The 25,820-nt window shown below is 37.0% G+C and overlaps 1 protein-coding gene across 1 annotated transcript in view; it reads left to right on the top strand.

Annotated features, from left to right (window-relative positions):
* Positions 1-25,820, top strand: part of LOC104668995 (forkhead box protein J3) — a 143,184-nt gene that overhangs the window by 65,408 nt on the left and 51,956 nt on the right. The window contains exon 4 of the mRNA XM_030942341.1: positions 8,735-8,809. Within this exon, the coding sequence (XP_030798201.1) occupies positions 8,735-8,809 (75 nt within the window). The remainder of the gene's footprint in view (positions 1-8,734; positions 8,810-25,820) is intronic.

Below are 25,820 nucleotides of genomic sequence, written 5' to 3'. Positions count from 1 at the left end.
GGAATCATTAGATAGCCATTGAGGGAAGTGGGACTTGAGCTGTGTTTTGGAGAAGAGTTAAGATTTGTGGAGGTGTTTTTCAAAGTTCAAGTGTTAAGAAGCACTTGGTTATAGTGGTTTGCAGTAGAGAGTGTGATAGGGTCAGAATATGGAGATCCTATGAATGTATGAATGCCAAACTGAAGAGCTTGGTCCAAATTGAAGGGATAGCATATAAAGTTCGAATGTTGTTTTTCCTCATTAACTTGTCTGGCTTCAGTTTTGATGATGTCTCCCTGAGAATGCCAAATCCATTCTACTGATATTCCTTGCCGATAGCCAGCCCAAATCATGGGTCTTAAACTGTTTTGGATGTAGTGATGCAGTTTCAATTGGAAGAAATAGAAATAGAGAAGGGTAATATCGTTGTTAGAACTAAACAGGTAGAGAACTAATGGGTAGAGAAGGATGATGTTGCTCTTAGAACTAGAAGATCCTGAGAGGGATGATCTGGTCCTATCTACTGCTTTAGGCAGGCTTTTAATATTTCCAGAGATGGTTATTAAAGTTTCCTTTACTCAGTTTTTAAGTATTTGGTGCCTAGCATATGGCATGATCACTTTTAATTTTATTTTTATACACATAGAAATATTTTGAACACTTCGAGTAGAGACAGATGGAACCTTGTTTATCTTCTCCTTTGCACAGGCCTTTTTCTATTTTACTTCCCATTCACTCTCCTTAGATTTGTTTAGAACACATCAGCAATCTGCTGCTTACTCTTCTTCAGGTACGGAGGAGATGGATCATAGGAAAATGGGAAGTCACTTAGAACTTGTGAAGTTAGCTTGTATTGGTTGAAGAGAGGTTTGGAGAAAGATCTTAAAGTGACTGTCACCACCTTTCCAGAAATGCAGAGTCAACTTATGCAACCCAGAGGACAATATGTTGCCACTGTTGCTTAAAAAGACTCAAACACAGTTTTAGTAAACTCCCTTTCATTTTGTGTCAGGGCCTTGAAGGGAGATTACATATTAAAAATACCTCTTTGGAGTTTCCATAATTGAAAGATTTTGTATTCAGAACTAGAGGAAAAGGAATTAAATTTTCAGGCTATGTGCAGTGGGCTCATGCCTATAATCCCAGCACTTTGGGAGGCCAAGGCAGGAGAATCCCTTGAAACCAGCATAGGCAGCATAGTGAGACCCTGTCTCCACAAAATAAAAAATAAAAAAGAAATTAGCCAGGCGTGGTAGTGTATCCCTGTGGTCCCAGCTACTTGAGAGGCTGAGGTGGAAGGATTGCTAGAGCCCAGGAGGTTGAGGTTGCAGTGAGTTATGATCATGCCACACTACACTCCAGCCTGGTGACAGAGCGAGACCCTGTCTTCAAAAAAATAAAAAATAAAATTTCATGGTATTCACTTTGAGGAAAGGTAACTTATTAAGTTGTTGAAGGTTAGGATAATTTAAGAAAAGAAAAATACAAAAGTGGTGTGTGGGTGTATTGTGTTACTTTTTGTGTGAGTTAAAAAGGAATAATAATATTCATTATGTGTTTGCTCATTGTTGGGAAAAGAAATTTAGGAATTTAAACTAGAAATGTAATTAATATAACTACCTCTAGGGGATAGATGGGAACCAAGGTGGAAAGGATGTAGAAGGAAATAAGATTTTGAGTATACCTTTTTATATAGTTTTAACTTTTGAACCCATGTACATGTTTCACATATTTAAAAAAAAAATCAAAAGGGATAAAAAAAGGAAACCCTCAAACAATACAAGCAGAAACAAGCCTAACATTGTTTTGAATTAATAATGTAATCACACAGAAAAAAACAAATTGAAGAAACTTTTGGTATATACCTTATATACCTTCGTGGCATACATTCCAAGGCCAAAAATAGTTACAAAGAAATCATCAACTTAGTAGATTTGTGTTCGGTGGTGGAACTTCAGTAGAGGCAGTCTCTATCTCCAAAAACCCCTAGGAAAGAAGTTGGGAGGGAAGAAGTTAGAAAGTTGAGAGCAATTCTGAAACCATTTTAGGTAGGGTAGAACAAATGAGTACTTATATTGATTTTTGGGGGGACCAGTGGGAACAGAAACCAGGACTCACAGAAGAAAGAATGGATAAGAATGTAGCAGTTGGTTGGATTGGAGGTGGCAGTTTAAACTCAACTTTAAAATAAAAATTACATAGAATACTTTTAAAATTAGAATTGCCAGGTCACTACTCCAGAGATTTTAAATTAGGTGCCTTGGATAGATCCTAGGAATCTGCATTAAAATAACATTTCAAGTGATTCTAGTGCAGATAAACTGTAGTTTTGAGAAACTGCTTTTGGGGATAGGGTTTTTAAGGCCAATTAGCATGGCTATATCATATTGATTGATTAGGTGATTGAAAAAAATCACCTAATTATTTCTGCTTCTCCACTTCACCAACTTCTTTTCTTGGGGTTATGGGAGATGGGGACTACCCAAGCTGTAAGGTCTGAAGTAACCTCTTTTCTTTGTGGGTTTTATGTGTATGTACAAGTCTTGGCTTTTGTATCTCTGTGTTTTTACATTCTAAATAGGTTTTTGGTATTTTTTTCCCAACAGATATGTGATTACCCTTTGAAAAACATTGTATCCTAGCTTTTGGGTTGAAAGACAAGGTTCCTGCCCTCATGGAGCCTGTTTGTATTTTGGTAGAGAATACAGCATGGAGGGGGAAGACCATTAAATGAACAATTGCAGATGTGATGAGAAATTCAGGATGACGAAGTTTATTACAGTGGAACCTAACTAATCTGTGAACACCAGAAAGGGCTTCCTTAAAGAACTGAAGTTTAATACAAGAATGAATTGAAAATTGAATAGATGGATTTAGGTGAAGAAGATGGAGTAAGGCTGGGGGCAGTAATCTTTGCAGATGTAGCAACTTGTGGAAAGCCTAGAACCTGAGAGAGAACATTGGAGGGGATGAATGTAGAAAGCAAGATAGGGTCAGAGCATGAAGAGTCTTTCGAGGCTTAAGAATATTGGATTTTGTCCTAAGTGCACTGAAAGTTTTTTTTTTTTTTTTTTTTTTTTTTTTTTTTTTTTGAGACGGAGTCTCGCTCTGTCGCCCAGGCTGGAGTGCAGTGGCCGGATCTCAGCTCACTGCAAGCTCTGCCTCCCGGGTTCACGCCATTCTCCTGCCTCAGCCTCCCGAGTAGCTGGGACTACAGGCGCCCGCCAGGTCGCCCGGCTAGTTTTTTGTATTTTTAGTAGAGACGGGGTTTCACCATGTTAGCCAGGATGGTCTTGATCTCCTGACCTCGTGATCCGCCCGTCTCGGCCTCCCAAAGTGCTGGGATTACAGGCTTGAGCCACCGCGCCCGGCCCTGAAAGTTTTTGAGTGAAGGGGTAACACCAAATTTGCATTGTGAAGACATAACTCTCTGCAGGGTGGAGAATGATGGAAGCAGGGCTGAGAGGAAGGGGGGACACCAGTTAGGAAGCTGTTGTACTAGTTTTGCTGAGACTGGTTCCCTAGACTGAGTAGTCACAGAGAAGATGGGGTAAGATAGGGAGATCTAAGGCAGGCTTAGTAAGGTTTAGTGATAGATTTGTTTTAGGTGGTAAGAAAGAGACAGGAGTTAAGGATGCTTTACAGGTTTCTGATGGAGCAGTTATGTGAATAATAATGTCTTTGAACTGAGAAGAGAAAACTGGAAGAAGATCACATTGGGCATAAAGATTGAGTTTAGTTTTAAATATGTTGAGTTTGAGGAGTTTCTGGAGATGTGCCATTGATAGTTGGAAATATACATTAGGAACTTGAGAAAAGTCTGTCCTGGATCGAGACAGATTTAAGTGATTTGTCACAAGTGGTCATTGGGTGTAGATGAGATTAGCTAGGCAGCAGATGTAGAAATGAAAAAGACATAGGGCAGAACCCTGAAGATTTCCAACATTTAAGCTTTTTGTAGAGGAGGAAGACTGTGTAGAGGTGTGTACTTCTTTGAGGTGATGAGTTCACACTGAGCCGTTTACTAATGATACTTCTTTGTTCTGACCATCCTGATTTGTATTTTCCCCTCATCTTGAACTTTTAAGCTGGGTGGGTGAACTACAGTTTGTCTGATGCCTCTTTCTTTTTTCCCATCTGATTTTAGATTTGAATTGTGTATTTTTTATGATTCCATTTTATCTCTACAGTTCTGTTATTAGTTATCCCCTTTCTAAATTTTTTTTAGTGATTACTCTAGGGTTTACTATATACATCTTAGTTCATTCAGGCTGCTATAACAACAAAAAGAAAACCAAAAACATAGGGTCGGGGCTTACAAACAGCAAACATTTATTTATCATAATTCTGGAGGCTGGGAATTCCAAAATCAAGATGCCGACAGGTTCTGGTGATGGCCTGTTTCCTGGCTCATAGATGATCCTGTTCTCATTATAACCTTACATGGTAGAACAGAGAAATAAACTCTCTGAGGCCTCTTTTATAAACACTAATCTTATTAGTGAGGACACCTTTCATAACCTAATCACCTTAAAGGCTCCACCTCCAAATATCATCACGTTGGGAATTAGGTTTCGACATAAGAATTTTGAGGGGATGCAAATACTCAGTCGATTGTAATATCTTTAAGCTACTGCACTGTGCCTTCACATAGTAGGTTATCAAGTTTTGGGGGAGACTAGGAGATAATTTAGGAAAAATGGAAATATTATAAACTATATTTAAAATTTTTCATTCAAAATGGAAATAGTTTTAGTACTACAGGGAGAAAAATGTATATTTTTAGAACTTAGATGATCTATTTTATTGAAGACTGTCAATGAAGGAAAGACTGGGGCATGACTAGCAATTTTCTTCTTTCTTTTTTTGAGACTGAGTCTCACTGTGTCTCCAAGGCTGGAGTGCAGTGGTGCGATCTCGGCTCGCTGCAACCTTCACCTCCTAGGTTCAAGTGATTCTTCTGCCTCAGCCTCCCCCGTAGCCCCCTGTAGCTAGGATTACAGACGTCTACCACCATGCCCAGTGCTGAGTGCCCTTCGTCCTGGGAAACAGGGTGCGGCGGGAAAGGCGGCCGCCCCCTCGCCAGTCACGCAACGCACATTCGTGGGGAAGCTGGCGCTAAACCATTCGTAGACGACCTGCTTCTGGGTCGGGGTTTCGTACGTAGCAGAGCAGCTCCCTCGCTGCGATCTATTCAAAGTCAGCCCTCAAAACCATTTCATGTATAATGTCAGAATTGTTTAAACCACATCTTTCCAGTTTCTTTGACCCATCCTTTTTGCTATTGTTGTTGTACATTTTACTTTTACATAGTTCCAAACTCCATAATAAATTATATTTGCTTTATAAATTTTTTTATTTTTTACAGTCTGAATATCTTCATAGTCTTTTTAAAAGCATTAAATCTACCTTCATTTTTTACCATTTTCTGGCACTCCATTTATTTTTGTGATCTGCATTTTTGTTTGATTTCATACTTCTGCCAAAAGAACTTTCTTGTAACAGTGTAAGTGAGCTGAAGTGAATTTTTTCAGCTTTTGTTTGGAAGTCTTTATTTTGCCTTTATTTTTGAGAGATGTTTTCACTGCACAGGTTTTTTTTTTTTTTTTCCTTTCAGTATTTTAAGATGTCACTCCATTGCCTTCTGGCTTGCATGGTTTTTGAGAAGTCCACTGTAATTCTTAATCTTTATTCCTTTGTATGTAATCTACGTTCTCTGACTGCCTTCAAGATGTTCTTTATTTTGGTTTTTAGCCCTTTCACTGTAATGAATTTGGGGATGTGGATTTTTACTTTATTCTGCTTGGTGTTCTCTGAAATTCTTGCATATTCTGGTTGATGTCTTGCATTTATTTTTTGAAAATTCTTGACTGTTACTTCAGATTTTCCCTCTGCCCCATTCCTTTTTTTTCTCCTTCTGGGACTTGAATACTCTTATCATCACACAGTTCTTGGATGATCTGTTTTGTTTTTGTTTTGCCCCGTGTGAATGCGCCAGTCTCCATTTGGAAATTTTTGTTACTTTACCCTCAGGTAGAGTTGTGTCTGGTTCTTTTCCTAGTTGTGTCTAGTTTAATGATCCTGTCTGAGGAATTTTTAAAATCTTTAATCATGTTTAATGTTTTTTATTTCTGTTGTTTATATTTGTCTCTTTCTTTAGTTTTCACATTTCTGTTGAAATTCTCCATCTCTTTATGCAAGCAGGTTGTCCACTTTTTTTCTGCTAGACCCTTTAACATATTAATCATAGTTATTTTAATGTTTTCTTTCCTGATAGTTCTAACACCTGAGTCTTGTCTTGGGTTTTGTTGATTATTTTATCTCTTGGCAGTAAGTTTTCCTTTCTTTTCTGTCTTACAATTGTTGATTGAGACCAGATATATGTGTAGAAGAATGGTAGACATTGAGGTAAATGGTACTTGTACTCGTAAATGGACAAGCATCTTTTTTCTCAGGCCGTTCTTGTGGGGATTGAGTCAGTCAGTCAGTAATTTGGATTTTTAAAATTGATAACTTTATCTTCAGTATACCACAAACTTTACAGTCCTCCAGCAGTGGGCTTCTGTTAACTTGTGCTTGGAGAGGGTGCCGTAGGATTTTTTTGTTTTTTAATCTCTTTAGATTTTAATTGTCTCTGCCCACCTTTTTTTTTACACATCATGGGGATTTCTTGCCCCTTCTCTGTCAGTAGACTGCGTTTGCTTGTTATTCAGTGCTATACCTTTGGTGGAGGTGAGGGGTTTTCTCTGTTGTGTTGGTCCAGCCTTAGTCTTATGCAGACCCTCAAACGTATGGTGGGCTTTTTCAGTGTTTCTTTCCCTCAGCCAAACTAGTCTTGTGTATCTGTAGTTACTTTTGGGTGGGAGTTTCCCACCTCTTCTCCAGGTGTAGCAGACCTCTACATGGTATCTGTATAGGGTCCTGGGCCCAAAATAGTTTCCTGTACCTCTCCCAGAGTTCAAGGGATTTGCTTCTGCTTTTCCTCCAGCAGCAGATCATCTTTGCCTATGTACTACTGGGTAAGGGTTTCCTGTCCCTCCCTAGAGGCACCAGGGTTTTGTTTCCATTCTTCCCCTAGAAGCAGTGAATCTTTGCCAGAGTCCTGTGGGTGAGAGGTTTTGCTGCCTTTACTGCAGACTTGTTTTTTTGCTTTGTAAAGTCTGTGGAAGGTTGGTGGGCTTTGTCTCCTCACTCCCTATCACTGTCAATCACTTTCTTCCTGTTTATGCCACTAGGGGAGACTTTCTTGGGTCTCCTTTCCTACCCCTATTCTTTCTTAGGAACATATGATAAAGGTCTATGGAGAAGAGTGTGTGAGAACTTCTCTTGTTTCTGGGATCCTTGTTGCTCTAAAGTGACAACCCCATGCTTGGCCTTTAACATTTTAGGTAATTTCTTTTTAACTGCTTCGATGGTGGCCATCTCTTTTTCCTGTGCTCTGCCAAAGGTGATTTAGTTGTGTGTCCAGTTTCTCGTTGAATAGCCTTGCTTCTCTTAGGAATGTGGTCTGGTTGCCTTGCAATCTGAGCTCTCTGATGTAGCTTAAAAGTAGGTTTTTTTGTTTTGTTTTGTTTTAAAAAAAAAAAAGCTTACCTAGGGTTTTCTCTTTGGAAGAGAGCATCATTCTTTGTAGCTGTTTACATCCCAAGTGTAAGTTTTAAATTTCTGCTTTGGTAATAAGATGGTCTTGAATTTATATTCTATAGTCATCTTTTTAAAATGTTTAAAATTCTAGTATTGTGCCTGAGGGAGAGAAGTTTTATTATAGGCATTCTTGTTAGACTACTGAATTTTATATTAAAAAATAAAACAGATACTATGCCAAAATATGACCCCAAAAGGTACCATTCTAAGTAATGGCTAAATGCAGTTGGACCTCTTTTCTCCCAAATACTAGCCATTTGGGAACAAACAAGATAATTTGAGAATGGGTTTTGGAGCATTTAATTGAGAAGAAATGGACTTTGGGGCATATTCTGTAAGAATTGTGATACAGTCCTACTTATTAATGAATAAATTTCTGTTTCACAGACTCTGCAGGTTTCCAAGGGCATTTTCCTGCTACCCACCTTGGGTGTTCTTCCCTGCTACAATGAGGAATTTAGATGTTCTTCCCAGCTCCCTGTAGCCAGTATCTTTCCATGTGTTTTTCTTTTTTACAGACTGTGGTGAGAACCTAATTGGGTTCTGTATTTTTTTTGTAATAGGGCAGTGGAATTTTTTTTAAAACATTTTTTAAACTAATTAAAAAGTGCTAATACATGTGTCTTGCAGACTATTTGGACTTTGCAGTCAAGAGAAGAAAATAGTCATACTCTTTAATTTCATGTAGAATGCCTTCTAACATTTTGCATTCTGGCTTATTTCCAAGAATAAATAAATAAATTTAAAATAAGTACCACAATTAAAGTCATAATATGTATCATAATATGCCAATTTTATATTTGACATTTAATATTTAACATTACATTACAGGCATTCTTCCTGTATCGTTAAAAGTGTTAAACACTTAAAATGCTACATGTATTACATTTTATGAAATCTTCTAGAAATTATTTTCCAGTAATAGCTTCCCCTTGTAGCATTCATAATTTGAAAGTCAGAAAGATTTAAATTTTAAGCTCATTAAAAAGTTTATTCCGTTTGTAATTGTTTTGCAAAGCATAGAGATGTTTAGATTTCTAATTCTGTTTTTAAAGTTGGGTTATGTTTTTAGGATTTTATTGACCTTATGGCTTTTCTTCTTTAATTCCAGAATTCCATACGACATAATCTGTCATTGAACAAATGTTTCCTTAAAGTGCCTCGATCCAAGGATGACCCTGGAAAGGTAGGATTCATTTTCTTAAAACAGTTGAATTCTTCAGTATGTCGCTTGTCATGTTTGAATTAAGAACTTTTCCAGTTCATTGAATAGGAACCTCTGCAAAGTAGTAAGTCCCCCCCCGACCCTGCTCTAAAGCTTGTTAGAGAGTTTTAAGCTGTGGGAAGCTAACTAGTGTATAGCCGATGCACACCACAGCGCTGTTGTACTTTGCGGTTTCTAATCTTTGGTTGAAGTGTTGTGTATTAAATGAAATTTGGTGTTTGAGCTGCTTGTCAGGAACCATAATTATTACATAAAAGAGGTGCATCTGTGTGTAATTGGCAACAGGTGGAAGTATTCTCATACTGGAATAAAATAGTTTCTCTGTTATTAACCCATTTCTGAGTATAATCAAGAAGAGTATTCTCTATTTGACTCCTCTTGTCTCCTGATACCATTGCGTTTTTCACGTTTTTAGCGTTTTTTCTGTGGTGACTCCCACCTTTTTTTTGTTGTTTTAATAGCTAGTCAACTATAGTGTGCCCTGAACTTGGTACTAGTTGTTTGGTTTCTGAAACTTAAGAATACTTGGTTGTACTGTATTTGGTTGTCAAGGTAAGTTACTAAATTAGGACTTTGAGACAGTGTATTTATTGGCAAGCACGATGCTTGTTTAGGTGGTTAGACTTCTTATATTTGTTTTTAGGCTAACTGATTTTGGATCTTTGTGAAATGTAAGCCTGGTCATGTAAGCACCTTGCTTAAAAGTATTCCTTAGTGTCCTGGAGGTGTTTACTTTCTCTTCTTGTAAAATGTTCTTTACTATTTTTTTCTCTATCTGCCTTTCCAGCTATAATTCACCTCATTCAAGACACATTGTGAAGAACTACTTGAAGTTTTCCAAACATGCCATTCACATGGTCTTCTGTACAAATTTCCTTGCTTTACTTGTCTAGACTGTTTCTTACCTTTCAGTATTGAGCTGCAACATGACTTCTCTGAGGCTTTTTCGTTTCCCCATACTTCAGCTGAGTTTGTTGCTCCCTCTTTTGAGTTCCTTTTATTTTGTAGCGACCGTCATCATTATAGTAAGTAGCTCCTAACTGGACTCTCAGTGGCTGGGCTCAATCCCTCCAGTTTATATTAACTTTCACATAGTATGCAGTAATCTTCCCCGCCCCCCCCAAAAAATGTTAACTTACTCATGTGGTCTCTTTTGTTCAAGCTCTTTGTTAGTTATCTGCTGCCCTTAAAATCTAAATTTATGCAAGTAGGGATCATGTGTATCTTGTTCACTGTTTAGACCCAGTTGCTGGCACAGTGGCTGGTGGCACTGAGGAGACACCATTGTTGAATGAATGAATATACTGTATCCTCTGTTAGACTGTTAACTTCTTGAGATTAGAGATGAAGAGTTATTCATTTCTATCTTAAAGCAGTTTTTCTGAAGTAGTGAACATTTTATATCACTTTTTATCATCTGTGTGTTCCGTCAAGTTGGTTCTCAGTAAGATTGAACAGATTATTATAATAGTCTTGTAAAAAATTGTTTCTCTATGTTTTTAACTTTGAGGTTCTGAATAGGAATTGTTACACCTTTTCCTTTAAAGGAGGCTTTTTACAAAAAGATAATTAGATTCTAAAAATAAATTCTTTATCACATTTCCTATAGGCACTGAGTATATATGGGTCAGACTGAAAAATATTTTTAAGAGACTTCAGAGATTATTTACTAGAGTCCTATGAAGTCACTAATTAGGTTCTGTAAACATTTTGGTTCTGACTGGATTTTTAAATGAATTTGAAATAATTTTTAAAAATTAAAAATCAATACATATGGAGGCTTAATTCTATCATGTACTTGATTTTAACCAATTGGAGACTTAAAAGTGTGTCATGTTAGGTATTTTTATTTTGTGTAGAAGTTTAAGCTTTTGTTCACCTTTAATATATGGGGTAAGACAGATGTGGAAAACATGTTACTCATTGCAACTCTGTTTTTTGAATCAGGATTCTCAATAATGTGCAACTAAAACGAAATACAGAAATAAATTGAGTCCTGAGAGGCTAATCAGAGCTCTCATCTTTTACCAGTAGTTTTCAGTTTTAAGGTTTTGTATCTATTAAAACACCCCGTTCTTATTGATTTTGGTTATAGCAAGTAACTATCATATGTTTGATTTTATAAAGTACATTTGTAGTAGTAATTTTTCTTTTCAGTCTCAAAGTGATTTTTTTTTTTTAAATTTGTTTGTTTGTTTGTTAATTTTGGGACGGAGTCTCACTCTGTTGCCCAGGCTGGATTTGCCGTGGTGCAGTCTCAGCTCACTGCAGCCTCTGTCTCCCGCGTTTAAGCAGTTCTCCTGCCTCAGCCTCCTCAGTAACTGGACTACCGGCGTACATCACCATGCCTGGCTAACTTTTGCATTTTAAGTACAGACGGGGTTTCACATCTTGGCCAAACTGGTGTTGACCTCCTGACCTCAAGTGATCTGACCACCTTGGCCTCCCAAAGTGTTGGGATTACGGGCGTGAGCTACCGTGCATGGCCACAAAGTGAGGTTTAAATACATTTTTCTCATTGATTTTGGTCAGACGTAGATGTAAATTTGGTCTTATAAATACATTTATGTGAATAAAGTCATTTTTATTTTTGATTTCAAAATGAGATTTTGTTTAAGAAAGCACAAAATTCCACTGCTTTAAAAACACTTTGAAAACTTCATCTCAAGCTCATTTCATAAAAGAAGAAACTAAGGCCAGTAGATGAGGAACAGCTTGCTCAGGTTCAGTGTGGAATTTAGAACCCAGGCATATTGGCCAGACATACTTGTCAGTCACAGAAACTCAATACAAACTAACTTAAGGGCAAAAGTACTTAAGGAAGAACTGGAGCCAGGTTCTTAAATTATATCACCAGGAATGTCTCTTTTCATCCCTTAGTTGTGCTGACTTCTCTGATAGCTTCATTTTCAGTCCAATTAGTGGCAAATACGTCTGTCAGCAGCTCTAATTTATATTTCACCAGCTGAGTAACACTTAACAGAGAGAGTATGCCTGATGTTCACCCCGCCACCTCCCAAATAACTGAAATTACCGAAAAAGTCTTAGAACGAATGCTGAACGAGCAAAATACACTGGGTTTCTTAGTTCTTAGATTAGTACTTTTCCCATGATATAAATCTTCCTTGAGAGGGAGACCAAAATGTTAGTTAAGTTTTAGTACTTATGAATTGTTTTTTCTTGTTGTATTACAGTGTTTCCTGACATTTGAGGAGCTTTTCCAAAACCACCCCTCACCACAATGGGAGAAAACCATTGAGCCAAGGTGGGGTGGGAGTAGATTTTGGTCTTGGGGTATAGGGTGGACTTTATAACCCCTTAGAATTTTGCTAGTTGCTGCCATGACTTAGGTCAAGAGGTAGAAGTAACTCATACAGCATCTTCTCTGTATTTTCACGATACAGCTTTCTGTTCATTGTATTACCAGAGAGTTGTGAAGAACAACCTAATCTTGAAGTGTATTGTTGAATCACAGATGTTTTTATGTGGCTATCTGTTCCTTACTTAATCCTTCATTTTCAAGAAGATTGTGTCGTAAAAGCCCTTAATATTTGATACCTTTCTATGTACATTGGTGGTCTGAGATTTGTTTTCCTCACCTCTTTACAACTAATTTCAAGCAGCCATATTACCACTTTATTTAAAAAAAAAAAAAAAAACCACACAAAATGAAATTCAGTTTTGCATCCACAACTTTGCTGCTTTTTGGGGGACAGATTTGTTTTTCTTTTCTCTTGATTATAACCCTTTTCACCCTGTCTGTACATTGGGCAGTCTGTCTCCATTTTTAAGTCCGGTCTTTTATCTCTTCTCTTTTTGTTAGTTCTGTTTTCTCTATATTTGTCTTCTGCTTCTTTTTTTTTTTTTTTTTTAACTCTTTGAGTTATAAGTCTTAATTGTGTAATTCATACTTGTGTCTTAATTATCTTAAAGGTAAATATTTACATTAGGGAAAAACAGATTACTGCCTAAATGTAGTTTAAAAAATATAATTCTCTTTCTCTGCTTTTCAGCTTAACCTTTTCTCAATTTTGTTTCCCTTTCTTCAGTTCAGAAAAATGATCTTTGACTTGAAAGGAACTAAAGGATTACAGGGCTCAGTTTCAACAGTTACCTAAACTTAGTAGCAGTGGGCTCTAATAGAACTGAGAAAATAGCTAAGAAGTTTAAAATCATATGAAGGCCACCTGACTATCCTGGAGAAATAACTACAGTTAATTCATAGAAGAGTTTTTAGGGGTGTGGGAGTTGGGGAATCTTTGTCTTGCCTGGGAATGGGAAGTTGTAAAGCCTCAGTGACTGTAAAGATTGGGCTCTCTTGCTTTGTGAGGAAATAACAAATTCATTGCTAAGAGACTAACTTTTGAAACTTCCAGGATTGTGATTTTTTCTTTAAAAAATTTTTTTGAGGCAAGATCTTGCCCTTGCCCAGTGCAGTGGTGCTCTCATAGCTTACTGGGTTCAAGTGATTCTCCAGAGTAGCCAGGGTGACAGCACATGCCACCACGCCTGGCTAAGTTTTTGAAATTTTTTGTGGAGATGGAGTTCTCACTCTGTTGCCTAGACTGGTCTTGAACTCCTGGCTTCAAGTGCTCCTGCCTTGGCTTCCCAAAGTGTTGGGATTAGAGGTGTGAGCCACCACGCCTCACAAATTATGAGTTTTTTTCTATTCCTATTCTGTAGATTAGTATAAGGGACCATAACATAGTTGACTGATCTTTCTTTTTAAAGGGTATTCTTTTTTGGGGGCTATGTTAGTATTATGTTATATTTATTTGTAAATTGCTTGTTAGTCTCTGGTATCCCATTTTGGTCACTTTCTTTGAAAAATGTGTAGAAAAACTGGAGAGATTTGAGGGAACATAAAATATAACATTAAATGACGAACAGTGTTGTAGGAGTCATAGGTATTACCCTAAAGAAGGAAGATAGGAGTATAATTTTAATGCTAGTCTTAAGTAAATGCATGGTTTTTGTGAGGAAGAAAATGACTGCTTATCTGTGTTTCCATACAAACTAAACAGGAACTAGGACTGAAGGATAAGCAAGAGTTTGGTTGGACCAAAATGAGAATGTCATATTTATTGAAGTGAAAAAACACTGATATAGCTTCCCAAGGGAGACTTTAGAGTTTGTCACTTCTGAAGCACTTGAATAGATGAGGTTGGTAGCATTTGTCATTTTAACTCATGGTAAATAAGAACTCCAGTTGAAGGCTAGAAGTGGACATGATCAAGTTTAGCTGAGGGACGAGTCATAGCAAAACTGGGTAGAGTCAGGAATTAAGGGAATTAATGTCAGTACTAACGTGAGATCCAAACGTGAGAAATGGATTGGAGCCATTGAGTGATTGTCGAGACAGAGGTGAATTATGAATGTGAGACATTAGACAAACCAAGGTTGGAAAGCCAAGATATTCAGAAAATTAGGAAGATTGAGTTAGATAGAAGTGAGAATCTGATTCAGGGAGATAACACTGCAGAAGCTGAAAGAAGTGTTGGCCTAGAGCCCTGATGTTAATACTGTTCGAGCAGTGTGGTTGCAGCTGCCTTTTGTTTAGACATACAGTGTTCTCTGTTCTCTTTTTAAAGTTGAAAGAGAACATTTTGTTGTTGTTGTCCTCTTTTTTTTTCTTTTCCAGATCTAAACTACTTTAAAAAATAACATTATACCTAGAAATTGTTTTAAAAAATTATGTATGGTAAAATTTACTCTTTGGTGTATAATTCTATTCCTTTCAACAAACACAGTGTAACCATCACTGTAATCAAAATAAAGAAGAGTATTCTAGATTGTCACTTGGTAGTCAGCCCTTTCCCTTATCCCCAGGCCTTTGCAACTGCTGATCTGTTTGTGTCCCTATAATTTTGCCTTTTCCAAAATGCCATGTAAATGGGACTCATGTAGTACATGGCCTTCTGAGTCTGGCTTCTTTCCTTTAGCGTAATGTATTTGAGAGCCATCCATGTCGTTGTGCGTATCAGCAGTTTTGTTTCATTTCATTGCATATATTCCATCATACGGATTTATCAGAGTTTAATCACTATTTGAAAGACATGTTTTTGCTAGTTGTGTGTTTTTGACCATCAAGTTACTTTCTTTTCGGCTTAGACTTGACAGATATTGAGTTATAACCCTCAAGTAGTAACATATGATAGTCATGTTAAGCTGCCTTGTGAGTGGATTATATAGGTGAGCCATCTGTTTCTTGGAAATTCGTTATGATATAGTAAAACTTTATCTCTAACTTAAAGTTTCTGAAAGGATTGATTGGTACTATGATTTAAAAGCAAGATATGTCTGTTAATCCCTTAATAGGATACACTTTTTAAGTATCCTTAACATTTAGTGGAATTGTTTACTATACTACAGTCAGTATGCCAATTACATATTTTAATCCATTGATTAAGAGGAAATTTCTTAACAGTCTCTCTTTTGGCTTAATTTGATAATCAGTATATTTAAAAGTAATAAAAACTTGTATTTGTACAAAAAGGGTATTTCAAGGACCTGAACGGGCATTGGAATAGTTGTTATCCACATGTTCATTCGGTCAACTAGCCAGACAAGCAGCCTGCCTTTGAAGTACTTACTGTTTTGACCATTCATAGTCTATTTTTGTGGTCTCAGTAGCTCTTTAACCTATTGTCCAAGCCAGAAACTTGTGAGGATGAAAGGGGTGCTATTCTTAACTATGTTTAGGGAACAGGTATAAAGCAGGATTGAAACTCAAAGTATGGTTACACTATCTGTGGTGCATGCAAATGCTGTGCCTGAGCAGTTAACAGGAACAGCATCCTAAGAAGTTGGGAGAAAACAAAGCAAACAAATCTTTTGAAGATAGATTGCCGAAATAAACTGGGAGAGGTTAAAAAAAAAAAAAAAGAAAGAAAGAAAGAAAGATGAAGGCATGATATAAAGCCAAAGAAGTCAGGGACAAGAGGAATCCAGCTCCTGAGGGGAATGTGCATTGAAAGCTAAGGAAGAGCAGAGAATCGTCTATGATGATTCATGTTACCAGTGGGCATATACTTGGCAATAGTAATAGATTTCACCATTTGGAATGGTTAGCTATTTATGACAGGGACTGCTTTCCCCAGGAGTCTGAAATTAATATTAGCATTTTTGGTTTATTTGTACTTAATCAGGTAATAGCTTTTTTATTAGGCTATTTTCAACCTAAGATAAAGCAGGGTACTTTGTGTTGACATAAAATTTCAGCTACAAATAAAGTTTTTGAATAATTAAAATGCTCTTTATTTGAAGTAATACTTTATAATGTAAATACTTTAAAGTAAATACTTTATAATGATGGGAATAAAGACATTTAAGTTTATTGTTGATCTTTGACACATCTTCATTTCTGATGCATTTTCTTTTTTTTTCTTTTTGAGACAGAGTCTCACTCCATCTCCTAGGCTGGAGTGCAGTGGCATGATCTTGTTTCACTGCACCTCTGCCTTCCAGTCTCACACGATTCTCCTGCCTCACCCTCCCCAGTAGCTGGGATTACAAGTGTGTGCCATCACGCCTGGCTAATTTTTTTTTCCAGTAGACATGAGGTTTCACCATGTTGGCCAGGCTGGTCTCGATCTCCTGACCTCAAATGATCCACCCGCGTTGGCTTCCCAAAGTGCTGGGATTACAGGTGTGAGCCATCGCGCCCGGCCATTTCTGATGGATTTTCTTTATCTTGATTACCTTGATTTTTCTCTGAAGTTTATGAATTGCTGGTATTTGTTTGCTCTCTTCTACTTAACAATGACACCTGGTTTTCAGTTGGGTGCCACTTTCCTCCCCTCTGGAATTAACTTCTGTTTTAGGGTATCTTGAATCATTTTTGGAAAATATGATCAAAGTTGTAGAATTCTTGTTTGTGATCTTTCTGTGGGATTTTACAGGGTGAGCCACTGCAGTCTTTTCCATCAGAAGGGACATTACTGTGTTGTACTGGAATTGTTGATAAAAAGTAATGTCTGTATCTGTATATTGCTTTAAAGAATTTAGAGCCATTTTTACATGCATTATCTTGATCCTCAAAATAAGCTTGTGGTCAAGCCCCAGTTTTAGATAGTGATCCTTGAGTGCATAGTAGATTTTTTCCGTAAGTTCACATGATAGAACTACATGTAAATGGAATCATTCAGTATATACTCATTTGTGTCTTTCACTCAGTATAATGTTTATAATGCTGCTACATATATTACTTGTTTGTTTCTTATTGTTAAGTGGTATTCCATTGTATGAATCTATGACAGTTTGTTTATACATTTATTTGTTGATGGACACTTGAGGTGTTTTCAGTTTTAGGCTATTAATAATTACTAGTAAATTCTTAAACAAGTTTTCTATGGACATGCTTTCTATTTCTCCTGAAGGATAGAATTACTGGGTCAGAGGGCAGATGGAAGGTTAACTTTATAAGAAACTGCCAAATCCTTTCCCAAAGTGATTGTGCTGTTTTACATTCCCAACAGCAATACCTGAGAGTTGCAGTTTTGCTTCCCATGGCCAACAGTTGGTTATTACCTGTCTTTTTAACTGTGGCCATTCTACTGGGTGCGAAGTGGTATTTCATCATGGTTTTTATTTGAATTTTCTTGATGGCTGTTGATACTGAGTAACTGTAGCCATTCTACTGGGTGCGAAGTGGTATTTCATCATGGTTTTTATTTGAATTTTCTTGATGGCTGTTGATATTGAGCATCTTTTTATGTGCTTCCTGGGCATTTGTATGTCTTCTCCTCTGAAAGTTTTTTAAAAGTCTTTTGACTTAGAAAACATTGGTTGTCATTATTACTGAGTTGTAAGCATTTTAAAAAATATATTCTGGATACAAGTCTTTCCTTAGATTTCTGTTGTTTAAATGTTTTGTTTTAGACTACGGTTTGCCTTTTTGCTTTCACAACAGTGTTTTAAAAAGAGTAGAAAATTTGAATTTTGGTGAAGTCGAATTTATCATTTTTAAATTTAATTGTTAGTGACTTGTGTATGCTGTCAGGAAATAAAGTACGGTCATGAAGATTTTCTTTTTAAGTTTTATAATTTTAGATTTTGCACTTAGGCCCATTGCCAATTGCTGTTTATGTATGGCGTGTTTATTCTTCCTGATAAATCGTTCTTTTATCTTTATGAAATGTTCTTCTTAATTTCTTTTTTTTTTTTTTTTGAGGCGAAGTCTCGCTCTGTTGCCCAGCCTGGAACGCAGCGGCGTGATCTCGGCTCACTACAACCTCTGCTTCCCAGGTTCAAGCAATTCTTCTGCCTCAGCCTCCCGAGTAGCTGGGAGGTGGCACGTGCCACCATGCCTGGCTAATTTTTGTATTTTTGGTAGAGACGGGGTTTCATTATATTGGCCACACTGGTCTTGAACTCCTGACCTTGTGATCCGCCTGCCTCAGCCTCCCAAAGTGGTGGGATTACAGGCATGAGCCACCGCACCCGGCACTTAATTTCTTCAAATGCTCTTTGTCCTGAAGCCTACTTTGTCTGATACTAATTTAGCCATTCCAGCTTTCTTATGCAACATCATGGTGTATCTTTTTCCAGTATTTTGCTTTTGGTCCGTAAACATCTTTGTGTTTAAAGCGTTTCTCTGGTAAACCACGTGGCCATTGGCTCTTGCTTTTAAAGTTGTCTAATGACCTCTGCCTTCTATTTAGACCACTTAGTGTTTGTATTTAATTTAATGTGATTATTGGTATCATTGCTGTTTGTTTTTCTTTTGTTCTTAATGTTGCTTTATTTCTACAACCTTTGGGGTTAATCAGTTTGTAGGATTCTATTTTATTTCATCTCTTGACTTCTTAGTGTCCTCTTTTAATTAGTTTTTTAGTAGTCATTCTAGAGTTTAACAATATGTATCACTAACTTATCAGAGTCTATTTGGAGGTAATATTATACCACCCTCCACTTTATACCTTACACTTTATACCACCTACTGCTACCTCCTGCCATCCATTTAAAAATGTATTAACATTACAGCAGTATAATTTCGTTTATCTACCATTCCTTTCTTTGTGCTATTGTCATATCTTGTACTTCTACTTATACCATAAATCCCGTCTTAGGATTTGTGTTATTTGCTTTAAATAGTTAGTTGCCTTTTAAGGAAATTACATTGGAGGAAATATTTTCTTAGTTATTTACCTTTTCTGATGTTCTTTCCTGGAAATCTAAGTTTCCATCTGGTAACCTTTCTCTTCAGCCTAACAATATCCTCTGGCAGTTCTTGTAGTGCAGGTCTGCAAGCAACAAATTTTATAGGCCTTTGTTCATCTGAAAATATCTTTATTTCATCCTCAGTATACTTTTTTCTGCGTATGGATTCCTGGGTTTGCAGGGTATTCCCACTTGTCAGAGTTTTGAATATATTCCATTTTGAAGATGTTCCATTGGCCTCCATTATTTTTTATGAAAAGTCAGCTGTCATTCTTATTTTTATTCTTCTATGTGTAATGTGTGTTGTACCCCCAAACCCCTGTCACTTTTGGTAGCTTTCAGTAATTTTTCTCTTTTTCTTTGGATCTCAGCAGTTTGACTGTGATATGCTTTGATGTAGTGTTTTTGTATTTATTCTAGGCTTGCTAATCTAGGATCGACAAGATGAGGCTTTCCTCCAAATTTGGGATATTTTCAGTTATTATTTTTTAAAAATTCTTTTGCCCCTATTTTTTCTTTTTCTTTTAGGGTCAGTTATAATAAGACTTGAATTTTTTTCACAAGTCCTTGAGACTGTTAATTTTTCTTATCTTTTTGTTCCTCAGATTGGTTAGTTTCTGCTAATCTGTTTTCAGGATCTCTGAATCTGATTCTATCTAATCTATTGGTGAACTTTTATTTCAATTATTGGACTTTTTTTTTTTTTTTCTTTTGAGATGGAATTTTGCTCTTGTCGCCCATGCTGGAGTGCAATGGCGCAATCTCTGCTCACCACAACCTCTGCCTCCCAGGTTCAAGCGATTCTCCTGCCTCAGCCTCCCAAGTAGCTGGGGTTACAGGCATGTGCCACCACGCCCGGCTCATTTTGTATTTTTAGTAGAGACGGGGTTTCTCCATGTTGGCCAGGCTGGTCTCAAACTCCCAACCTCAGGTGATCTGCCAACCTCAGCCTCCCATGTGCCCAGCCTACTGTACTTTTTAATTTTAGAGCTTCCCTTTGGTCCTTCTTGTGTATGTACATAGGTAATTGGTGAAATGGATTCAAGCAGTTGCTTTGATGCTAGAGAATTAGGACTTATGTGATGTCCCTGACCGGTTAGTTAATATTTCCTGTACATGAAACATGCATAGGAGACTCTGCTTCCCTTTGGGGTTTTATTTTAAGAGAGTATGAAGTATTGTCCTTATCTGTATAGTGTTTAGCAATCCTGTGAACCTAATTCAGCCTCATGTGATTCCTTCTGTCATCACTGATCTTTTCAGATCCTGGTTTTTATATGAAAACAAAATAATTAGTAGAGTTAAGATGTTTTAAAAAGTAACATGATTTTAACGATAAATAACCTGAAATACTATGTCACTTTCAACTAGTCTCCTCTAGTCTCTGTTTACTTTTTCTGTGCCTTCTTCGACCTTGCTGCCTTAGGGTATGGCACATAAGTAAAAACACAAGTCTACTTCGGTGGCCCTATTTTCAAGTCTAGGCTTGGATTTTGTGCTTCTAAGCTTTATATTCAAGCTATACTCTACTGTTTTTCTTGCATTTATGATACATGGTATCTAAAATAGTGTTTCATTTTCTTTATCCTTTAAAGCCCAGCTCACATTTCAGTATAATAACTGGGAAAGGAAGTTATTTTCCTTTTTTAACCTACTCTACCTTTTCAAAATGAATTGCTCTCTTCTTTTTGCTCCCATGATTCTTGGGGAATTTCACTATTATAGCTCCTTCAGTTGTGAGTTTTTCATTTACAAGGATTAGGTCTTTGACATTTTCCTACCTCCATCATACCCAGCAGTGTCTGATACACAGTAGATGCCTAATAAATGTTTATCTCAAAAGTGATGTTTGTCTTTTCCTAGGTAACTAAGAAGTTGCTGTTCTATTCTCAAAGAAACTTTTCAAATTCTACATAAATTTTTTGCCATTTTTAATTAAGACTGGTCTCAATGTTCTAGAAATTGTCACTTTGCTTCATTTTACTCAGACTTTGATTTTTGATCAGTAGGTTGGGGCCAGGAAACTTATTTCACTTCTTGACATTGATTCACATCTACTTTAAATTTGGGAAGATCTTTTGAGTTCTTAACCTTCAGGTAGGTGAATTCCTTGATTTTTCTCTTAATGACTACTTTAGGTAACTTTTATCACAGACAAACATGGTCCAGAGGAGAGCCAGGAATCAGCTAGAAATCAGGAGCCTTATACCCAAAGAAATATATATTCATTTATGTTTCTTTTACTCAGCATATCTTTGTAATCCTTCTCTTATAAAGATACATGCACACGTATGTTTATTGCAGCACTATTCACAATAGCAAAGACATGGAATTAACCCAAATGCCCATCAATGATAAACAAAATATAGTACATATACACCACGGAATACTACGCAGCCATGATAAGGAATGAGATCACGTCCTTTGCAGGGACGTGGATGAAGCGGGAAGCCACCATCCTCAGCAAACTAACAGGGAACAGAAAACCAGACACCACATGTTCTCACTCGTAGTGGGAGTTGAACAATGAGGACGCAAGGACACGGAAGGGAACAACACACACCGGGGCCTCTCGGGTCGGGGGGCAGCAAGGAGAGGAAAAACATCAGGACAAATAGCTAATGTATGCAGGGCTTAAAACCTAGGTGACTGGGTTGATAGGTGCAGTAAACCACCATGGCACACATATACCTATGTAACAAACCTGCACGTTCTGCACATGTATCCCGGAATTAAAAAAAAAAAAAAAAAGAAAAATCAGGAGGCTTGAGTTCTTTCTGGACAATATCACTGGCTTTGCTTTGTGAAAGGTGTCTTTTTACTGTATTGGACATACCCTGTGTTTGATTAGAGCCTGTTGATTCCTTTTTCTCTTAGATCAAAAAAAGTTTTTTATTGAGAGAAAATTTATATACTATAAATGTTGTCTTTTAAAAGTATATAATTCCGTAGTTTTACTATAATTGCAAAGTTGTGCAATCATCAGTATCAAATTCCAGGACATTTTCATTGCATCCCTCCCAAAAAGAAACCTATCCATTAATAATAGTCTCTCACCATTTCCACCATCTCAAGTTCCTGGCAACCACTACATTACTTTCTGTTTCTGTGAATTTGCCTATTGTGGACATGTTACCTATTTTGGACATTTCATATAAAATAATTATACGATATGTGGCATTTTGGGCTTCTTTCACTTACCATAAGGTTTTCAGGGTCATCCATATTATAACATGGAATAGTGCTTAATTCCTTTTTATGCTAGAATGATACTCCATTGCATAGCTATACCACAGTTGTTAGTCTCTTTATCCAGCTGAACATTTAGATTGTTTCTACTTTGAAACAAAAATGCTGCTGTGAGTATTTGTGTAGACAATTTAGGATAGACTCACTTTATTTCTCTTGTGTATGTTTCAGTTTTTTAGGAGTGGAATTGCTGGGTCATATGTTTAATCTTTTGTGGAACAGCCAGACTGTCTTTCAAAGCAGTTGTACCGTTTACATTCCCACAGTTACGAGGGTTGCAGTTTTTCACATCCTTGCCAATAGTACTTACTAAGTGTCTTTTTTATTATGGTCATCCTTGCGGGTGGAAAATGATACCTCATTTTGTAATGGTTTTGATTTTCATTGGATTAATGGCAATTGATGGTGATCAAATTTTGATGTGCCTGTTGGCCATCTGTACATCTCCTTTGGAGAAATATTTATTTATTTAGATTATGGGCCCCCCCCCCCTTTTTTTTTTGAGACGGAGTCTCGCTCTGTCGCCCGGGCTGGAGTGCAGTGGCCGAATCTCAGCTCACTGCAAGCTCTGCCTCCCGGGTTCACGCCATTCTCCTGCCTCAGCCTCCCGAGTAGCTGGGACTACAGGCACCTGCCACCTCGCCTGGCTAGTTTTTTTTTTTTTTTTTTTTTGTATTTTTTAGTAGAGACGGGGTTTCACTGTGTTAGCCAGGATGGTCTCAATCTCCTGACCTCGTGATTATGTGCCCATTTTAAATGGAATTATTTCTCCCTTATAACTCAGTTGTAAGAGTTCTTTATATATATTAGATACAGATCCTGTATCGCTTATATAATTTGCAAGTATTTCCTTTTATTGTGTGGTTGTATTTTTTTTTTTTTTTTGCCTTCTTAAAATTTTTTTAAAACTTTTTAATTGATACATATTATTTGTGCATTTTTATGGGGTACTTGTGGTATTTTGTTACAGGCATAGAATGTGTAATGATCAACTCAGGGTAATTAGAGAATATATCACCTTAAGTGTTTATCATTTTAATGTATTGGGAACACTTCAAGTCCTCTCTTCTATTTATTTTGAAATAAACAATACATTGTTTTTAATTATAGCCTGTCTACCTTGCTGTGAAACTTTGGAACTTATTTCTTCTATCTAGCTGTATGTTTGTACCCGTTAATAAACTTATTTTCACCCCACACCGCTACACTCTGCCCATCCTCTGGTGACTATCATTCTGCTCTTTACCTCCATGAGATTAACTTTTTTACCTTCCACATATGAATGAAAATATGTGATATTTGTCTTTCTGTGCCTGGCTTAACATTCTTTCAGTTCCATCCATGTTGCTTCAGATGACAGGCTTTCATTCTTTTTTATGATAGCATTTCATTATGTATGTATACCGTATGTTCTTTATCCCATTCAGCCATTGATGGATATTGATTCCATATCTTTGCTTTTGTGAATAGTGTTGCAGTAAACATGGGGTTGCAGGTTTCCCTTTGATACAGTGATTTCTTTTCCTTTGGGTAAATGCCACATCATATGGTAGTTCTATTTTGTTTTTTTTTGTTTTTTTTTTAGAAATCAGCACACTGTTTTCCATAATGACTGTACTAATTTACATTCCCACCACAAGTATATGAGAGCTCCCTTTTTTCTACATCCTCTTCAGTGTCTGTTATTTTTTGTCTTTTTAATCATAGCTATTCTAACTGCAGTAAGAGGATGTCACCTTGTGGTTTTGATTTGCATTTCCTTAATGATTATTGATGTTGAACATTTTTTTCATATACCTGTTGGCTATTTATGCCTTCCTATGAGAAATGCCCATTCATATTTTTTTGCCCACTTTTTAATGGGTGTGTGTGTGTGTATGTAAATAATTATTGAAGTTGAGTCCCTTGTATGTTCTGAATATTAATCTCTTGTCAGATGAATGGTTTGCAAATATTTTCTCCTACCCAACAGATTGTCTCCTCACTCCATTGATTATTTGCTGTGCAGAAGCCTTTTAGTTTAATATAATCTCATTTGTTTATTTTTGTTTTGTTGCCTGTGCTTTTGAGATCTTAGTCATACAATCTTTGTCAACTCAAATGTCCTGAAATATTTCTCCTGTGTTTCTTCTAGTAGTTTTTTTTAGTTTTGAGTCTTTCATTTAGGTCTTTAATCCATTTTGAGTTGAATTTTGTTTAAGGTGAGATATAGGAGCCTAGTTTCATTCTTCTGCCTATGGACATTCACTTTTCCTAGGACCATTGAGTTTTTTGGGGGAGTCTTTAGGTTTTTCTACATGTAAGGTCATGTCATGTGCAAAGAGGGACAATGTGCCTTCATCTTTTCCAGTTTAGATGCCTTTTATTTCCTTTTCTTGCCTGACTGTGCTAACTAGGACTTCAGTACTATATTGAATAGGAGTAGTGAAAGCGGGCATCTTTGTCTTGACCAGCTTTTAGAGGAAAAAGTTCCAGCTTTTCCCAGTTTGATATGATATTATCTGTGGGTTTGTCGTAAATGGCCTTTATTATGTTGAGGTGTGCTTCTTTTATGCCTGATTTCTTGAGAATTCTTATGAAATGATGTTGAATTTTTTCAAATGCTTTTTCTGTATCTGTTGAAATGATCGTATGATTTTTGTCTTTCATTCTGTTGATGTGATGTATTAGGTTTACTGATATGCCTATGTTGAACCATTCTTGTATCCCTGGGATAAATCTCACTTGGGCATGGTGTATTATCTTCTAGATGTGCAGTCGGATTTGGTTTGCTAGTATTTTGTTGAAGACTTTTGTGTCTGTGTACATCAGAGATAATTGGCCTGCAGTTCTTTTTTTTCTGGTGTCCTTGTTTGGTTTTGGTATCAGGGTAATGCAAGCCCCATAGAATGAGTAAAGGAGAATTTCTTCCTCTTTAATTTTTGGGAACGGTTTGGGAATTGGGTTAGTTCTTTATAAGTTTGGCAGAATTCGGCAGTGAAGTCTTTGTAATCTTGGGCTTTTCTTTGTTGGGAGCCTATATATATATATATATTTTTTGAGATGAGTATCAGGCTGGAGTGCAGTGGTGCGATCTCGGCTCACTGCAACCTCCGCCTCCTGGGTTCAAGGGATTCTCCTGCCTCAGCCTTCTGAGTAGCTGGGATTACAGGCACACGCACCATGCCCAGCTAATTTTTGTACTTTTAGTAGAGACGGGGTTTCACCATATTGGTCAGGCTGGTCTCAAACTCCTGACCTCGTGATCTACCTGCCTCAGCCTCCCAAAGTGCTCGGATTACAGGTGTGAGCCACTGCTCCTGGCCAAGACTTTTTATTACTGATTCAGTCTTGTTACTTGTTACTGGTTTGTTCATATTTTCTATTTCTTCCTGATTCAGTATTGGTAGCTTGTATGTGTCCGTGAATTTATTCATTTCCACTCAGTTTTACAGTTTGGTAGCATCTAGTTGTTCATAGTAGTCTGGTGATCTGTATTTCTGTGATATCAGTTGTTAGTCCTCTTTTTTGTTTCTGATTTTGTTTATTTGGGTCTTCTCTTTTTTTTCTTGATTAATGTGGC

The sequence above is a fragment of the Rhinopithecus roxellana genome, chromosome 12 (genome assembly GCF_007565055.1).
Source record: "Rhinopithecus roxellana isolate Shanxi Qingling chromosome 12, ASM756505v1, whole genome shotgun sequence".
NCBI lineage: Eukaryota > Metazoa > Chordata > Mammalia > Primates > Cercopithecidae > Rhinopithecus > Rhinopithecus roxellana.
The sequence above is the reverse complement of the archived record's forward strand: the minus strand, read 5'-3'. Positions and strand labels throughout refer to the sequence as shown.